The following is an 18,722-nucleotide window of genomic DNA, read 5'->3' on the forward strand; positions in this document are numbered from 1 at the left end:
CTTTTTTTACTTTAAAAGCCTGGAAGTTCAAGGAAGGCCCTAAATCATTATGTCAGTAGCAGGAAAATAAGAGTCAATGAAGGAACAAAGTTGTCAAGGTCTTGGGTTTGGAATCAGCAGGAAACAAAGCAATGACATGGCTTATGAATAGTTTGGTTAATTAATTATAATTAGTAATAAGCCCATGAATGCTTAGGCCTGTTAAATATCTTTGTTCCTTTGTACAGCACAGTGGTTTTTGGATAGCAGTTTATAACAGCATAGATTGATAAAATGCCATAAAAATTTGACCTACAGTGATAGTAACATTTGAAAGGCCTTACAGCCTCTGGACTTAGGCTTATGTTTGCAGTGGGCATCAACAGCTAATCTGTTAGCAAACAGTGCAGTGTTTCAGTTTTGGTTGTCTAAACAAGCCGGCTTGTAAATGCTCTTGCTGAAGTTTGGGAAGCAAAGGATACACAAGATACTCTGCAGAAGGTAAATGTTGCTGAAGAACAAACTTTCCATAGAAAAGAGACACTTGGTGATTATCCTGGTAGATGCTAGTATTCTTAAGCTGCAGGCCAAATTTTAGCAACCCAGATTTGAGACTCCTTGTTTAATATGGCTTGTGTTTCTGAGCATTGTAGCTATAGTTTGCTTTATAGAGTTGATTCACTAAGACTAATCAGAAAAGTAGCAAACTAAAAATTCACAACTAGTTTTATTTAAATCTAACACAAAATACGCTTTACTAAAAAGCCCTTTTGGAGTTTCACCTTTACTATAAAAATGGGGTTTCTGCAAAATAACTTCAGGACAACTCCTTCAAGGACCCTGCTCCACTTCATGTTGTTTCCGCTGTTACAGGAAAGAGAAGGATGTTGGTTTACACTGCTCAGAAGCCCCAGGAGCAGAGGAAGGGAGAGGATGCGTGGGCAAGAGCACCATGCTCGTGGACTGTCCTTTGCTATGTCCCAAAATCTCATGAATGCACATTCCCAGCCTTCCAGATTTCCAATGCAAAGAACGGACAGCACTTACTTCAGATCAAGATAAATAACGCACATCAATAAGAAGAAAAAGGGAATAAAGAAGTTGTATGACTCAGACACTCAGACTAACATAATTCAAAAGGAGGATCCCTGCAAGCTGGCAGGTGTTCAGTCACACTAATGATGCTGTAGAAGCAATAGTAGTATAATTTCACACTTGCAGACCTACTTTTGTGATGATTAGTACATAGCTCCACTAATTTGAAATGTATCTTGAACCAAAATCATCCTGGTAAGCATAGCTATGCACACTCTTTCTGAAAAGATTGATATAGAGATTCGCATTTCATCTTTTGTGCCTCCCCAAAGGTATTCAATATGTTAAGCTGAACCAAAAATACCCTGATGTGGTTCGTAAATGCTTTGAATTAAAACAACCAAAAAAACCCAGATCTTTCCAGCCTAGTATTAAACCTAACTGAGGCTCCTATGTCAGCATGTTTGCTAGAAACTTTCCAGATAAGTAGTGGAAAATAACATACAACTCCAGAGGTGCTTGTGACTATTCAGGGGGAGAAGTGGGCCTCCACTGCAAACAGCAACCCATGGTCAAATGGGATTGAGGATGGTCCCTTGGCAATGAGAATTTTTGTTACAGCTCTGTTGTGGCTTAGCACAGTCAAATCTTGCTGTGCAATTACATCAGGGAAGAGTGCACTAATAAGAGAATTGTGTTTATCACTTCAGGTTCCTCAAGATGAATGGACTGGATACACTCCACGAGGGAAAGATGATGAGATTCCCTGCCGACGAATGCGTAGTGGCAGTTACATCAAAGCCATGGGGGATGATGACAGTGGAGACTCAGACACAAGTCCAAAGCCATCTCCAAAGATTGCTGCACGGAGAGAGAGCTATCTCAAGGCCACCCAGCCATCCCTTACAGAGCTCACCACCCTCAAGTAAGTCCGTGTTTTCCTATATCATATAGACCTCACCATTAAGACATACAGTTTCTGTTCCTGTTTGTTTTTACTCTTTACTTCTAGGTACCAGTGAAGGGAAGTATTTAAACAAGTGTGTTCAGTCATGCTTATTTTCATTGGGTTTTTTCTGAACAAGGGTCGATTTGGAAAATTTATTTCAATGTTATTCTGAAAAGGGACCCTACTACCTGCGCTTTGAATTTGCAAAGTATTTCAACCTGCTAGTGTTAAGTGAGTATTCAGGTATGTACAATAGGTCTGTTCTTTAAATACTTGGCTGAATTACAGCTTTGGCCTGTGAAAGCTTTGCATAATTGTATATTTATACATACTCAACATGTGAAATCAGCCCTAAGCTAGTCTTTGCAACTCATCAGGGAGCATCTGACATTTAATTCAAAAGAAAATGACTGTCTGAAATTAGACAAATCCATGGTTTCCTCTCTTTAGTTCACTCAGAATTGCACTGTATTTTTTGGAGAAATATAGCCAAAACTGAATTTTTTTTTAATTGATTATGAAAGCTTTACTCAAGAAGAATGATGAATTTATGGGTTTTAATGTCACTTTGTGTTTTTCTTTTATTTGGGCCTTTTAAAAGAGCCACCCAAATTCTTATGAAAATTGCACAAATGGACAATTTTTGTATTAGTGTTTTATTTTAAATTATTCTAAAATTGAGAAGTCCCCTAAAGCAAGAAAATAAATTGTATCCATAAAAGAAAATAGTGTGGATTTAAATCAACAACTGTTTCTGTCTGTCTTCTGCAAAATTCATAGCTATAATAGTGAATCATAGTTCACTGAACCAAAAATAACCTAATTTTAGTATAAAACTTCCCTAAGGCTGTAGCTTTAAAATGGAAAAAAAAAGAGCTGTATCTCTTCTAGTATCTGTGATTAGTGACAAAAGACTCCTGCATTTCCCTCATTAATTTCCTCTCCTTCCTTGTCCTCCTCTACCCCATTTTTTTTCCCAGAGACCTTATCTGAGAAATAGATTTTAGAGAAAAGTGTTTGATCCTTGTTAAGAATGTCATGCTCTTGACATCAGTGATGAATAGACCAGAAGAAAAAAACATGCTTATTGCAGCTCCCCATAGCAGCCTGACTGACTTTGTCTCAGGGGGAGCCAGGAATTGCTTCTGCTCTGTCTTTCCATTAGTGTCCAAAGGAGAAAGCAGTCTCATTTTCTGCAGGGATTTTCATAAGCTAGTTGGCGCTTGCTCAAGGGATCCAGTGATTTCTCTCATCATCCAGCAGACTTTACCACATCCTTTCCTGAGCCAAAACTCAGTTATTGCAACCTCTGCAAGGTGAACATCAATGTTGGGTACGACCACAAACTCCATAAAGCCATGCTTTACGCATGGACACAGTATCAGGCATGGAGCTTAATTCTTTTTGAGACTTTAGAAACATACGTTCCATAGTTCCATAATATGTATGTGAAGTAAAATGCATCAGTGAATGTATTTGCTCTTGGTCATTTCTGTTCTCCGTAGATATGAGATTTGCAAAAGAATATGGAATTATTAAAAACAAAAAGTCCTGCATGTCCCTGTTCAGCCACAGAGGATGTTAGATCAGAGGGGCTAGGCAGCAGAAGCTTTTGGGTTTAGCTTTGAAGTCACTGTAATTCAGCAAAGTGCTTGTACGAATACTTCATTTCACATATGTCTTTTAATCCCTTCCTATTTGGGAAAACTTTTAGGAATGTGCTTAATTTTAAGCTGCATTCTGTAAAAATCATGTAAGTTTAGGAGCTATGCAGAAATAGGGTATAAATCACAGGGTAGAAGAAGGAAGGGAAAAATGGTAAATGTTAGTAGAACAAAGAAGAGGACAAAATATGAAATAACTTTTCTTTTTCAATGACTTTTCAGCATAAATTGGTATGAAGTAGGATTATTTCTTTTAATCTGTGATGATACTTTATAGAAATATCTCTTCCTGGGAAACCTTTCCCCTTTCAGAGACAGATCGTGTAGTACATAATTATGTATTGCTTTTATTCCTTTCTGCTGAACATGATAATTTGAGGGGGGGGGGGGGGGGGGGACACAGGAGGGGTTGTGAGAACTAGCCAAGTGCTTGCTCTGGGAATTGAAGTCTGCTGTTAAGCTAGGTCTTTTTTGCAGACTTCTTCATACTTTCTTAGTAGCATGACTTGACCTTGACCATGACATTGCTTGTTCATCCCAGGGCTACCCTGATTACTCTGAGAGTTGTGATAGAGTTTTGCTGGCATGTCAGCCAGAGACTAAATTAGGGCCCCTAACTCACTAAATATAGGTCATCAAGGAATTGTGTAATGTGTGATAACAAGTTATTTCCTTGGCTTACTGTTGACTTGAGTTCAATTTGCACCTGAATAAGAGCTTTAGGGAAATGAGCCAAAAGCCACTCTAGTCAGCAGGCAGCCTTTTACTGACACTAGTGGACTTTTTAGCTGACCTTGCAGGACATTATTTACACCTTAAAGCTGAGTGGTATTTCACTCCTTTAATTATGTTTTTTTCTGTCAGTGAAGAACAAGGCACCTTGTGAAAGCAGTATGTCTACAGTGGTAATTGTCAGGGATCTTCTGCACTTCTTTCTGCTGCTCTTTCTCTGTTTTCTGTATGCAGTCTCTAGTTGGCTTCACAGTTCATCTTTGTCAGCGCAAACAACTTAAAAACATTTTGCTTTTTGCTTTCACTGTTGTTTTTGAGGGGAATTTTCATCTTGTGGGACTTTTCCTCTCTGAGTACTTAAAGTCTAATATTGGTCTCACAACCCACGCTGTTCCTCCCACCTACCTACCTACCATTGCTCATGCACCTACTCTTCTAAGAAAGGATTTTCATTATTGCCAATGTTTCTTTTTATATAAGGAATAACTTTTGAACAGCACAACTGTGTCATACCTCCTTTACGTAATACAAATTTATTTTCCTGGTTTCAGTGAGGGTTTTTTTTTGCTATACCTTACAATCTCCCTCCTACAATATTCCTCCCATGCCATGGTTTCCATGTGGTTACAGCACATGTGTCAAATGCTATGGTACCATTCTGAATAAAGCACAGCTTGCTGTGATCTTGAAATGCACACCCTCGCTGCTGTACTCTCATACTACCAGGAAGTAAGCAGCTTTTTCCCTGTCTTTGCTGGCAGTATCCTCTTGGTGTTTAACCTTTCACAGCCTAGATGAACTGATCCACCTGAAAAAAAAAAGTGTCATTTTCTTGCCTATTCCCTAAAAGTGGCAAAAGTTTATCTTGCACTTGTAAGCAGATAGAAAATGCACTGGTTAGCTCACTTCTACAGAAGGTGCAGGCAACAGATCACTGATGTTTCTGTTAGAGCTAAGCTTTATTCAGGACATACTCCTTCACTAGCTATATGTACCTTGGTTATGTTTAGCCTGGTTTTCGTTGAAAAAAAAGTATGCAATTACATTGTCTGTCCACATGCCAACCTGTCACCTCCATCTCCCAGTAACTTTTGAAACCACTGGCCAACTTTAAGCAAGTTTTCTAGAGAGACTGAAGTCTGAAAGGTATGAAGTTCCAGCAAACTTTATGAAGATCCGTAGCTGGATAAGGCAGAGAAAGATCTGCAGCCATCTCTTACGATCTCTTGAAGAAGAATGGGCAAAGTAGCTGGTGAGTCAGCACACAGTATAACCTGATGGCAGCACTTTCCCAGCCTAAAAGATGAGGAATATGGAAGGGACTGGAAAACTCTGTTGTGGACAAGAGGTCTAACAGATGGATCATGTTACGATAGTTTTTCTACTTCATTCTGCTCCTCTCCTCTTTTCCACCGCAAGCACACTCACTGCTTAAAACATGGGTTCACATTCTGCTTCATAACTCAATATTGCTGCTACTGTGGGGACTGCAGCCACTTGAGTCTTCTTCACTTTTTTTTAAATTTTTTCTAAAATATTACAGCACTTAATGGTAATCCATTTGTGGACATTTTACAAGGATTTTGAGTTTTATATGGTTGCAGAATTGTTCCTTTGAACTCATATTTGATCATACAAACTTTTTTCTGAGACAAGTTGTACTCTCTGATCGCCACCATATTGACAATTTCAATGATCTCGATACTTTGGAGTTGCATTTGTAGAACTTGTATAAAAAGGAGCAAAGGAAGAACAGAAATTAGTTTTATCTTAACAAATCTTTGTTTTTAAGGTTTTTTAATAGACACGTCATGTTTTTCCAGTCAGCCGTGGCTTGGAGAAACACAATAATAAATACCACAAACACTTTTTAATGGGCACCAAGTTACACCACTGATGATGAAAAGAGTATGGGAGCATATAAGCAAAAAGCATTAGGCTTTTCTCCTTTTTATCCCATGGTAAAGAATTCATCTGTGTAACTTCCATCATAGCTGCATCTCTTCCTGTGATTTACTGCATAGATGAGTGATCCTTAGAATAAACCAACCAAATCCTAACTTTAAAGTTTATCAGAGACATTCAAAAAATAATATCTCAAAATATGTGGATGTTATTTGTGTACAGCCAGGCTTATATTTTTTATGTGCTAATACAACAGCATTAAGTACTTTCTACTTGTATGTTTATGGGAATCTGAAGATAAAATTGTTTTGAAAACCCCTGTGCCGTTTTTCATAATATTCTATAAAATCACAGTAAACAATCAAGCTCAATTAAGAGGCAGAATCTGGTAGCAAACTTAGTAACAGTGACAAAAGCAGAAGAAAGAGGTAGATCTGATTTATACATCCTGAATTCCAACTTTTCATCACCTGTCTGAGAATTGGTCAGGTCAGTTCCTGGAGGACAAGCCTTCAAGCTAGGGTCAACCAATATTACAAATCAAATCTTGACAGAGTTGCAGGACCACCTCTGCTAGGATGTCTTGCAAAAAAAATCCAACCACCCCATTGTTACATAGTATAAGATATTTCATTTAGAATATCCTCTGATCCTTGTAAAAGTCAAAGAAATTATGATCAAAATAGTTTTATAATCTGCAAAGCTCTCAAACAGTTTTGTAGAGTGATAATTTGTGGTGATCAGGAAGAAGGTGATATGCACACATGGGCACATTCATATAGACTGATGGGAAGGTAAAGTGCATCATGTGCACTGAGTGAATTAATGGTGAAATTGCATGATGTCTGCTTTCAAACATGATGCTAGCACTGATGTGAATGAAAGGATGAGCAAAGTTCCAAAAGCTTGTTACACTAAAGACAGCAAATTAAATGTCACATGGCAAGGATGTTGTTAAAATGATGCTGGAGGTCATTACAGCTTTCATGTTCCTATAGTGATGCAACACGTGTTTGTGTATGTAGATATCTTCATGATTTCTCAAACTGAAATATGGAGCTCTCAGAAAACTATGGAACAATATAAACTCTGGAGATGGTTCTCACACTTTCTCAGCTTTTCTAAAATGCTGCTCTTGGGAAGTGTCCATACTGAGGGAAATGGTAAGGGATGTAAAGATAATTGTAGCCTGACACACTGGCTAGGCTGTTCTGGCATTTGAGCAAGCTGAAGCTGATGTCCTTACACTGCACTTCATCATACAGTGTAGCACATATGCCATCTTGTTCTTAGGAATAAGGTCCTATTTACTTTAAGGTGTTTCTATGTTATTCTATGTTATGATAACATGTCCCAAAATATTGTCCAGAAAAAGGTGCCATATAAACAAAAGCATACTTTTTTTTAAATGGAGGTGGTGTCCTCATTCTGCTAGAATTAATGAAAATGTCCCATTAACTTCACTGGCTGAGATCACAGATAGGGGGAAGGGAGAGGGAAAATATGAGGTGATGCAATACCACATCTTCCTTATGGTGAATATTTTTAGACACACGCAGGGAAGCTTGTTAATTTTCTTTCTTGTTGAGTGACTTCCAATTAGGGAACAATGAGTTTCCTAATTAGTACAACAGGAATAAGTCTGATTAATCTTTTATTAGTGTTTTACAGTATGTTTTACAGTGTGTTTCATTGTTTCATGTTGCAGTCTCTTTTATTTTCATCAAACCTTTAACTAGTGAAAGAATTGTTTCCATTTTCCTTGAGGTGTGTTTTGTTTGTTTGCTTGAAGGGGGAGTTTTTTGGATTTCCCACAAAAGAGACTGGAGCATCTCCATGAGCTTTGGGCATGCAGCTGAAGGAATAGTATTATGGAGCTATTGTTGGCCTAGGTAGTAACTTTCCCAGCCCACAGTCTCTCATGCATGATCTATTACTTAGCCTTTTGTTCATATTATTGCAATCCCTTCTCTCTTCCATCTGAAAGCTAGGGAGAAGCTCTTGGCAGGTTTCTCACTTTTCAGGCTCATGTGTCAGGTATTATTAAGTTCAGTGAATAATTTATAAGTCAGAGGAAAATTTGAAAGGCAAGACAATAAAAAATATATTTATTTTGAGGTAGTAGGTGGGCATACCTCTGGAGCCAGTGGTTTCCTTATGGCAGTTGACATTAAATACATGATATTTAATTAAATACATGATATTAAATACATGATATTTAAGGTGCAGAGGATATTGATTTATTGAAGGAACTTAGAGCTTGGAGCTTTTAATGAGCAGTAGCAACTATCCACTGATGGATATATAAAGCATATTCAGTCAGTTAATTCTTAATATCACTGATGGGCATGTGAGAAAGCTTGTGCCACATGGCAGCTTCCCTTCTGGTCTTTGTGTCCCCTCACACAAAGGTATGTATGCCTTTACAGCACAGAAATGAACCCACTCATCTCACTGTACAAGCCTCTGTGGAGATGGGGCATTCCTACAGTTCACTGAATAGTACATAGGCAGGATGGGCACTCCTCCTCTCTACTTCTGTGATGATCCTCACCAGTTTATCTTGCAATGAAACTGAGATGCCGTAACTATCGCAGTCTCACTGCTAGCAGACATTGCTTATCCCATCATAAAACTTACCCTTGTGTCAATGTACACCTAGCTCCATATGCCCTGTTACGTCAGTATTGTCACATTTGTATAAATATTGTTATTTCTTGTTTCTCTAAGATGAAAAGTCATAATTTGGTTGTAATCTGTGACCTATACTACAGTTGTTGCCTCACTTGTACTTTTACCTTTACTTGCTGAAATATGAAGCAATGAAACAGTTACAATTAATTTACATAAGAATGAACATTGGCCAAAAAAAAAAAAAGCCTTTAACTTTGCTAGTCAATGTGTGATCTTTTGGCAATACTGGAGCACAGTTTTGGAAGTCAATAATTTGTTAAAAAAAAGCTGCAACCTCATTTATGTGATTGCCTTACTTGCAGAAATGAAAATCCTTGTCCTGTATCTAGTCATCTGGCTCAACTTCACACAAGATTTAGCTTTATGTTAGACAGAGCTACAGATGAAAGTGAGGACTTCCAACTTTTTAGCTTCTCTGAGTTAAATCCTGTAAACATTTATTCATTTCAGAGCAAATTATTTTGGTGAATTCAAGTCCATCCCATTGTCTGTTTTCAAAAGCAAGGCCTATCGCTGTACTTTATGGGTCAAATGGGCACTTCCAGGGCTTGCTTTACGAAACACAATTACAATCACTGAACCAAGAGGTGTGTTGCAGCCACCTCTTTCAGGATAGTTTTTACACAGCCAATCTGCATGTTTGTGTACAAAACTGGTCTCATTTATTTTTAGCCCTACATCTGCCCACCTACTTACAAGGTTGCCTCAGAAAGGAACTTAATAATGTCCAGTGGGGACAGGAGAAGAAATACGACCTTAGACTGCAAGGACATACACAAGCTATATGTTAGGAAAATTTTCCTAATGATAATGATAGCTAAGTGCAGGAGTGGATTGCCAAGAGAAATCACTTCACTGGACATTTTCAAGAAAAGGATAGAAAATGTCTGTCAGGACAAATTTAGGTATTGCTGATCCTGCTTTAGGGTGGGAGGAGGGACCAAATGACCTTGAGAAGACCTCTTCAGACCTATCTTTTATGGTTGTCTATCTGTCTTTCTCAGGCTATTGAATATACCCACTATCACTGTTCTTCCTTTTCTTAACTTACTCTTTAAATACAAAAATAAAATTCTCATCAGGAACAAATTATTCCTGAAGGCCTGTTGTTGAATAGTAAATATACATAACCGAGCCACAACAGTGCTACGTAATTCCTTCATGTATTTTAAATGTTATTTCATTGCTAGCATTTTGAAATTATGTTCCGACTGCTGCCAGCCATACCATGCTTGACTCTCTGTATGTGATCTTGTACTATCTGGTTTAGTTTGCTAAAGGGAGCTCAGCTGATGTATTAAATTTGCCATGCAGAGATTCACAGGCATAAAAAGACATGTGCGTTTGCACAAAATTCACTCTGGAGTCCTTAATGTCCAACATAACAAGACAAGCAAACAGGCAACAATAATTAAGTTAATTATTCATAATAATTTTCTGTTCTGATCAGCTAGAAGTGCAATATTCCTTCCCTGTGAAATGCTGAAGACCTTTAAGATTAAAAGTGGAAAAAGTTAAAATAGTGTATTTTGCTTTAGTTTTCATGTGAAATTACAAGGCAAACTGTTTCTGCAGACATGCTTTGGGATCTTCTGTTAATTTGCATCATGTTAGGGTGAGAGAGAAAGACGACAAGAGTGAGTAATTGTTCTGCCCTTACAAATAAAAGATACTATTAATATCTAAGTCATGTTGATGCCCAGTCATTTGTTTCTTTTATTTTCTTGTGTTTGTATTACTGCTAAGATGGAGTAACTTTCAACTTACTTTACTAATTCTCTGCTGGCTTGGGTGCAGTATGGGGTGAAGGTTAGGGGCAGGAGGCAGCAAAGAAAGCATGTGGCCCCTGGCAGCCAAGGCACTGAAGTAGGGCAGCATCAGATACCACTCTGCTCCCAGTGACACCCATGGATGAAAGTTCATCTGAAGAGACTTGACATTTTAAAATCTCCTCTCCTCCTAATGAAGTCACAAATCTTTTCAGGAAATGAGAAATTGGGGAAAATCCTTAAAAAACTTCCTTACATTGTGCCTGCTTTCTTACTCATTGTATACCACAAAGCCAGAGAACTATCATATAAGCACTGCTTGTGTTATTTGCTGGTGTGAAAAAAATATTTTTGTTGAAAGCACCTTTGCAGCAGCTACTGAGTTCCTGTGAGAGATTTCTATGGTTGCATCTGTAGCTGAGTTGCACAGCAATTTCCCATTCCCCTCCAGAACGGCTGTGCTACCTGACCAGCCTGCACCGCAGCTGCCCAGCAGCTTTCCCTGCAGCAAGCCCAGGGACCACAGAAAGCACTAACTGGTTTTGTCGTCCCCAAATACCAGCAGCCACATCCAGAGCACCCAAATCCTTCCCTTTATTTAAGTGATGTCCGGGTGGCAGCCATGCTTGGGTTGTGTCTGTGCAGCTCTGCACTGTGACAGTGATGTATCATGCTGAAGGCAAGCTCAGGAGCTTTCACAACTAGTATATAAATCTCTCCTGGTTTATATCTGACAATTGCTATTGCAAATCTGTGCTAAGCCTTCATTACTCTACACTTGAAAGGAAACCTTGAAAAACTTCTTTTGGAAGGTAGTCCTCCTTGGGCTAGTCCTAAAAATGTTCACAGTTACTATTTATTACTTTATCACACCAAAATAGGCATAGTAGAGACATTTATTAAAACTTTCTCTTGTAATAATCAACATTTATTACTGTCTGCATAACAAAAATTGGCAAATGTACTAGAATGCAAAATAATACAAGGTTCATCCTTCATTTATTACTTATATTCTTTCTTTTACAGAACTTAAAACTGCTACTTTGCTTTTATCACATTTAGAGGAATAATTTTGTTCTGAACTTTGCATAAATCTCAAAAGCAAGGATACTTACATAATGCAGAAAGCTTACAACCACTCTGGGTGAAATGGTGTCAATGACGACATTGACTGAGTCGTGATTTCATCTCATAATATTTATGTTTGTAGTAGAGATAGAAATTGCATTTATAAAAGCTGGAATTGGGGGGGGGGGGCACAATTTCTGACTTTGAAAAGGTCTTTTTTCCTTATTCTAGTGGGATGTAGCCAACATGTCATTCAACAATCCTCATGAAGTTGCAGTCAAAGATGTTAGAAATCTCAGAAACATTGGCACTGTCTAGTCAATAGGGTCCAATCTAAATGTCTAGCTATGGATTTCAGACTGGTGCAGCATCTGTTGGACTCATCTCAGTCATGTGGCTGTAAGAGCTGTGAGACAACAGGGCTTTGGCAGAGATTTGTTGCTTAGGCTTGTTTGAAATGCTGGTGAGTCAGGCTGTGCCACTGCAGTTGTTCAGTCATTTACTGTTGGGTAGAATGTAATTTCTGGCAGAGCAGTAACTCTCTGTCTATTACTTTCCCGCCCCCTACTTAGAGATCATTTGATTTAGGGCACAAATTAATTGCTGTTTACCTGTGATGAACATATTTGAATTGAGAGGGAGTGGATGATGCCTTATTCAAGTAAGATGTTAGACTGACAGTAGCTGGAATGAATGTCAGCACTATGTCACTATTTCTGTTCCTTTCTCTTTTCTTTTCTCTCTCTTTTTCTTTTTTTAAGTGATTTCTTAATATTCCTAAGTAACAATTCTCAGTACTTAGCTAAGCATCCTTTCTCCATTAAAAGAGCCAAGATTTGCATGAAGAATACCACATCTATGCCTTCATACAGTGACAGAACGATCTGTTGACTGTCAGCTATTTCTATATTTCTACCTCCCCACTGCTTATTTTATTTCCTTTTTTAATGGATTTCACACCTTTGAAAATAATGAGTGTGTAGCATTCCATTCTGCTTTCATTTATTATAGCCCTGACCCTAACACACTCTCCTGCTAAGATTTTCATCAGTGGTGATTTAATTAACCTTTTTCACTAGTCCTGTTACTAATATCATCCTTGTGAGAATTTCACAGCCCTTTTATCCCACAGTTTCTAGTCCTGACTAGAGCTGGTCTGTTGCTAGCACTCCTGGATCCTTCTCTTTGCATCCTTTTCTCACCCAGGAGGCATGCAGCTTGTGTTGGAAAATGGCTATGCCTTCCTTCATTTTGGTGCTCCATTGCTGCCACCATACATGTGGTGGTTAGTTGCACTCAGTCACACTTCAAGCTATCTTTGGAGTGCTTTCCTGGGCCACTGGGTTTGCTCCCTGCTCCAGTTCTCCGGACAGAAGTTGCCGCAGTGGTCCACGACCGCAGCCTGGCAGCCAAGGTGCCCTTGCCATTGACCAGTGGTCAGGCAGCCCTTGCGCACCGATCCCTGTGCAAACATGCGTAAATGCCAAGGAGGCTCTCTCCTATCAGCTCTAATTGTCCCTTCTCCAGTTAATCAGATTCATTATATCTCTGTGATGACTGCAGTATCTGCCTGAGCATTTTGCCTCTGGCAGAAGATTGACAAGACTTCTTTTTTCTGTTGAAATTGCATGTTGTGACTATATTTCCTTCCCCTGTTCTCAGAATCAGTATGTCCGTATAATGGTAGCTTGTTATTTAATGGAACTAGTTCCCTTAAGGGCAACAGCCCAAAGAATAACAAAATAATCCATTTGAAGTTCATACAAACAATGAATTGCCTGAACAGCTGTCTCTTTAAAAACAGGGCTGTAGTTTGATGTTGATGTCACAGAGATTCTTCATCTTTTGAATATGCTTTCAGATTATGCGTTTTGTTTTATGTACCTCCTTTAAACGATGTATGTAATAGACAATAATAAATAATATATAGAGGAAGAATCTTTATTTTTAAGGAATATTTTTAAAGGAGAGGATGAAATAAAATGGACATTTAATACTTAAAACACTGATTTTAGAACTTCTTGATGTTTATTTGCAAGCCTGTTTTACAATATTTTCAATTATCAATATTTTTTTAAAAATCTAATCCCTTCTCCTGAATAGAATATTTATATTTCTGGAGAGGAAAAGTAAAATTAGTCTTTTTTGTAGCCACAACCAGGTAACAGCTTGCTTCTGAGCTGAATCTTACAGTTTATATTGTACTATCTTATATTTCACAATTAATCCCTCGGTGTTTCTATCATGGGTAGCACTGAAGCCAGCCAGAATGGGAAGGTTAGATCTGACCTAGGTTAGATCTGAGATGAATGTAAATCCCCTGTCCTGCTCCCTGGGCTACCCACTGCCCCCAGTACAGGCCTGAAATACCCACTGGGAGGGCATCCTGCTCTGTGGGGAGGTATGCACTGTACTCGAAATCAACACTGGGATTTTTACCCTGAGGCAAGAGACCTAATAGGAATAAGGCACAGAAAAATGAGCGCTGACTGTTTCTCTGAAAGTCCTTGGGAATACTATACAATTGGGAACTGGGTCCTCAGTACTGGATTCTGCAGTGGGTTGTTTACAAGTCTTAAGTGTAGCTTCTGAGCTACGAAGGTTTTTTTCTCCCCCCCCCCCGACAAAGTACATACAAAGTTTTAAATGTGAGCCTCCTACCCAACACAATGGGATGATAACCTCTGCCATGAATTAATCAAGCTGCTTGTTAAAAATACTATCTTGCCACTGTTCTTCCAAGTTCTTTTGAATTCAGCGAAATTTAACAGCTTTCTCTTCCATAAAATGATACACTAAGGTTAATTATAGTTCAGGAGCAGTCTAAGGTATGATTTGGCTGCTCAGTGTTTTTCAGGTCTAAAAAGAGCATGAGGGGTGCACTGGAACAAGCACCTGGCTTGTGTTATTCCCGTAGGGAAAGGGAGGATCAGTCGAGCAATTCAAATGAAGGACTGAAATTGCAAAACTCTCAGGTGTGGTGCCCCTTTTTCTGCCAGAGGAGAGCAGGGTGATGGGAGAGTCTCGCCTCCACACCTATGCACGGTACCTCCATGGCAGGTAGGCTGTGGCCTCGGGAGCAGGGGCCGAGGAAGGAGTGGTGGGCACCCCACCACTGCTGCTCCCTGCCTGGCCTCTTCCCAGCTGCGGATGTCAATGTGCCTCCAGCTCTGGGTAAAAAGGGATAATAACACTCACCTCTTTCTTGCACATTGGGATGTCACGAGGATTGATTCATATGCAGCTAGTGCAGCAATTACAGAGCCTCCTAAAGAGGCTGCAGAAATGCTAACACAGTCATCAGTAGTCATTGCCCCCTTGCTCTTAGGTCCTGTTTTGTACTCCTGAAGCAAGGCTTGAGGCAGCATTTCCTGTGCTCACCAAAATGCCTGGGAACAGCCCCACCATATTGCGCAAGCAGCGAGGCATGGCATGGGGAAGAAGTTAAATCATTCTTGTACTTCCCTGCCGGAGGGGGAGCTGCAGAGGCTGGTGAGACCTCAGCCAGGGATAAAAGGGTCAGTTCTTGTAGTTCCTCCCCCACTGTGCTTCCCATGTGCATCCTGCTGCCAGAATGCTCTCTTCTGTCTTTCCACCTGCTGTACGTATTTGCTCTCCCAGTGATGTGTGAAAGCCCGAAGGGGAGCACACTACTCCTAGGAGTAACAGTAACTCATGTTGCATTTTGCTGTGTCTGTTGAAATTCATAGGTACTACCTTCTCATAACTTGACACATCTCCCCCTCTCATACTGCCATGCAGCCCACACCCATTACTAACATATGTCTGAGAGTGGGTCAGATAGATACTTCCACAGAGGGTAAATGATAGATACATGCTTCCCTTCAGATAGTCCTACCTCTGCTCTTCCCTCTATGCCCTGCCTACATACGCTAACACATGGCTTCCCACTCACTTCTCTCTAAACTTTCTTTGTATTTGTTACCCTTCACACTATAGCAGAAGGGAATCTTAAAATTATTTTTTTTTCCATAGGGAAGGCCTTCAGAGCTAGGAAAAGATATTTTAATACATCTCAGAGCCTGATCTGCCATGGTATGTGCTGCACAGAGAAGCAAGCACACCACACATGCTGAAAATCGCAGTCCGGTTGAGTGGAGGGAGTTCCCACTGTATGCTCTGTGCATGCCTATTCCTGGAAAACCCGTGAATCTTCTGATGAAAAGCCATTTGGAAGGCTTCGAGAAACACCTGTCTCTGTTATTGTCTCCTTATTTCTCTTCTTTGGAGAGGGTAGACAGCAGCACTGATGGTCCTGTGCTGATGGCAGCCTAATCACCCACTAAGAGCATGGTGCTGCCAGGGACAGTAAAACCCACAAGAGCTAGCAGAGGAGCAGTTTTCTGCTTGCATCCCAAGCTCTTAGTACACTCACAACACAGATTATCCATGAGCTTTCCAGTCTTTTTATGAACCCTATTGATCCATTTTTTTCTGCTGAGTTTAAGCTTGTTTTTTTCCTGTTTGGAAGGGCAGGGCTGGGCCTGTTAAGCAGAATTGTCCTAGGTTGAGGAAAAAAACATGACTCAGACTTTCCCATTGATAGACCTTCAGCAAAACTCCAAGATTTGACCTGCTGAACATCTAGCAATTACCTATCTAATTAATTACTTATCTTCAGATAAAAATGACTTTTTAATATTATTTAGTGTTTTCCTGTTACTGAGTATCTTGTCATCAGTGAGTAGTGAATAACTGTACACACAAAAACCTGCCTTCACATACCCAAATTGCTTCCTTTCTGCTATAAATGGATATTTAGCATAGTTATCTGTAATGAAAGGAGCAAGACTGGTAATACAGCCATTGAGTGTATTATTGTGTTGGGCTTTTCTTTGGTTCCTGCTTTCGAATAGCTTTATTCTTAAAGAATATGGAAGTAACATTTTTAGCAGGTTGCCAGTTTCTGTATGGAAGGAAAATGCCTTTTTCAACCCCAGTGCTGACCTGCTTTTTCTAGTCACCAAGAAAAATACTTTCATTCATGAAAAGCACATAAAAAAAGCTTTAAATCCTACCACTTTTGTAATGATATGCTGAATCCTATGAAAGCAAATTGCCCTATGAATCCTAATTAACTGGAAATGAGGTCCACAATTCATCTGGGCTGTAAAAATCGGAATATATTCTAAGATATAATAGATGTGCAGCATCATTTTTATAGGTTTTCTGTTTCTTGAGTCCTTGAACTTTGTGTTCGTGTGCTTTCTTCAGCAACTGTGAAAACTCGAGGGTTTTCTTCCTTTAACTGGAAAGGTTTTGCAAGCCTCATGAGATGATCTTTGAGAAAAACAAAATGCATTGCAGAAGCATAATAAATAGCAATCACTGGCAGCACTAGATTATTCCTCCCTCTAGTGGCTAGCTGGCTCCAGTGAGAATAAATGGAGCTCTTTGTTAACATCTTGAGGAATTATTCCATTAGCTTAGCTACTGGGAACTTACTTTTCAGGCTAGTATCCTCCAGCTCCCTGCCTGCTTGCTAATTCACGGTGCCTCTGTGTACACATCTGTGACTATGTGACATGACCAGCCTTTCAATTTTTCAAGGCCACCTTTCTACAGTGTTCTCAAGCTTTCACAGTCCCTTCTGTACATTATATTACATGATTCCCAGTATAAGTCAAAGAAGGTCACCCCACTTCTATTTCTGTGGTTCCACATGGTACATCGCACCAAATCCAGGTAATTTATCACAGCTGATCCATGATGTATGCTAAACTGAAAAAATGATGAATTTGAGGCAGCTTAGTTTGTCTGGTCATGTGCAATATTGGGAACTGTGTTTGGACAGTGAGCAGGACACCAGTGCTTCCTCCATCTACCTGGACATGTTAGTGCATGCTCATACACCAGTGGGCAGCTCAGGCGCGTTCATGTTATTAAGATACACCAAACACATCCCTTCATGGATAGTTCAGGAAAATGTAAAGGATTTGCAGAGCTGAAATGCTCCACTTAATTTTGCCTAGCAGCAACCCCTACCTACTTAGCTGGAGGGACAAAATTCGGTGGGTTGACAAATAGGCCCTTACCTGGCACATCACAGGAGAAGCCAGAGTCCCAGGATGCTGAGCAGACCTTTGAAGGTGGCCCTGTGCATCCTGCCTGCATGCAAAGACATGCTGGTGTTCAAACATCATCAGATAGGTCTCTGCCCTGTTGCTCCTGACAATAAGAAATGGATTAATATATTATCATAATGTTACTGTTTTCCTAATCAAGGTGACAAAAAATCTGAGCAGAAAAAAATAGCTGCTGTAAGTACAACAGCCATTTAAGGAAACCATCTAAGGAAGAGGGTACTTACTCATACAATGCAATTAAATTATGTAACTTCAGGGCAAAATTGCAGCCCCCTGTCATAAGAGTTGTGAGGCTTGAGAAAGTAATATATGTTTCATTATGTTTTGCTTAAAATTGACATTATAGGCATTAAACTTTTCCATAGCTCACTGAAGTTTTATTAGGCTGGAGACCTTTTCAAGGAGTTCTGTCTTACCTCAGCAAAACCATTGACTTGAGATGGTATCATAAATCACCATCCACAGTCAATAATGGTTTTAATCAAAAAATGCATTTCTTCTAAAGTACCTTTTGACCATCACACCAAACATTCTTTACTCTTTATTAACCAGCTATTCTGCTTTATGTACAATATCTGTTTCTGGGGCTGAAGTTTATTATTTCAGTCATTCTGTCACCTTTGCCTCCAGTAACATAATAAAAATACGGTGCCACTATTCTCTGCCATGAAAGAACCTCAGTTGTGTTTGCTAACTGTAATTCAGCATCACAAAGCCACCTGAGAGGCACTGTAGGGAAGTATTAACACACCTGTTTTCTGAGCCTGAGGCTTTATATGACTCCTCCTCCAGGTCACACAGCAAATTTCTGTCAACACTG

General features: G+C 39.5%; 1 protein-coding gene across 7 annotated transcripts in view; it reads left to right on the forward strand.

The window, feature by feature from the left end:
• DLGAP1 (DLG associated protein 1) overlaps positions 1 to 18,722 on the forward strand; it is a 440,736-nt gene that overhangs the window by 308,862 nt on the left and 113,152 nt on the right. For all 7 annotated transcript variants that reach the window (XM_069779082.1, XM_069779083.1, XM_069779084.1 and 4 more), the window contains one exon: positions 1,725 to 1,939. In XM_069779082.1, the coding sequence (XP_069635183.1) occupies positions 1,725 to 1,939 (215 nt within the window). The remainder of the gene's footprint in view (positions 1 to 1,724; positions 1,940 to 18,722) is intronic.

The sequence above is a fragment of the Haliaeetus albicilla genome, chromosome 3, assembly GCF_947461875.1.
Source record: "Haliaeetus albicilla chromosome 3, bHalAlb1.1, whole genome shotgun sequence".
In the NCBI taxonomy this organism is placed as follows: Eukaryota; Metazoa; Chordata; class Aves; order Accipitriformes; family Accipitridae; genus Haliaeetus; species Haliaeetus albicilla.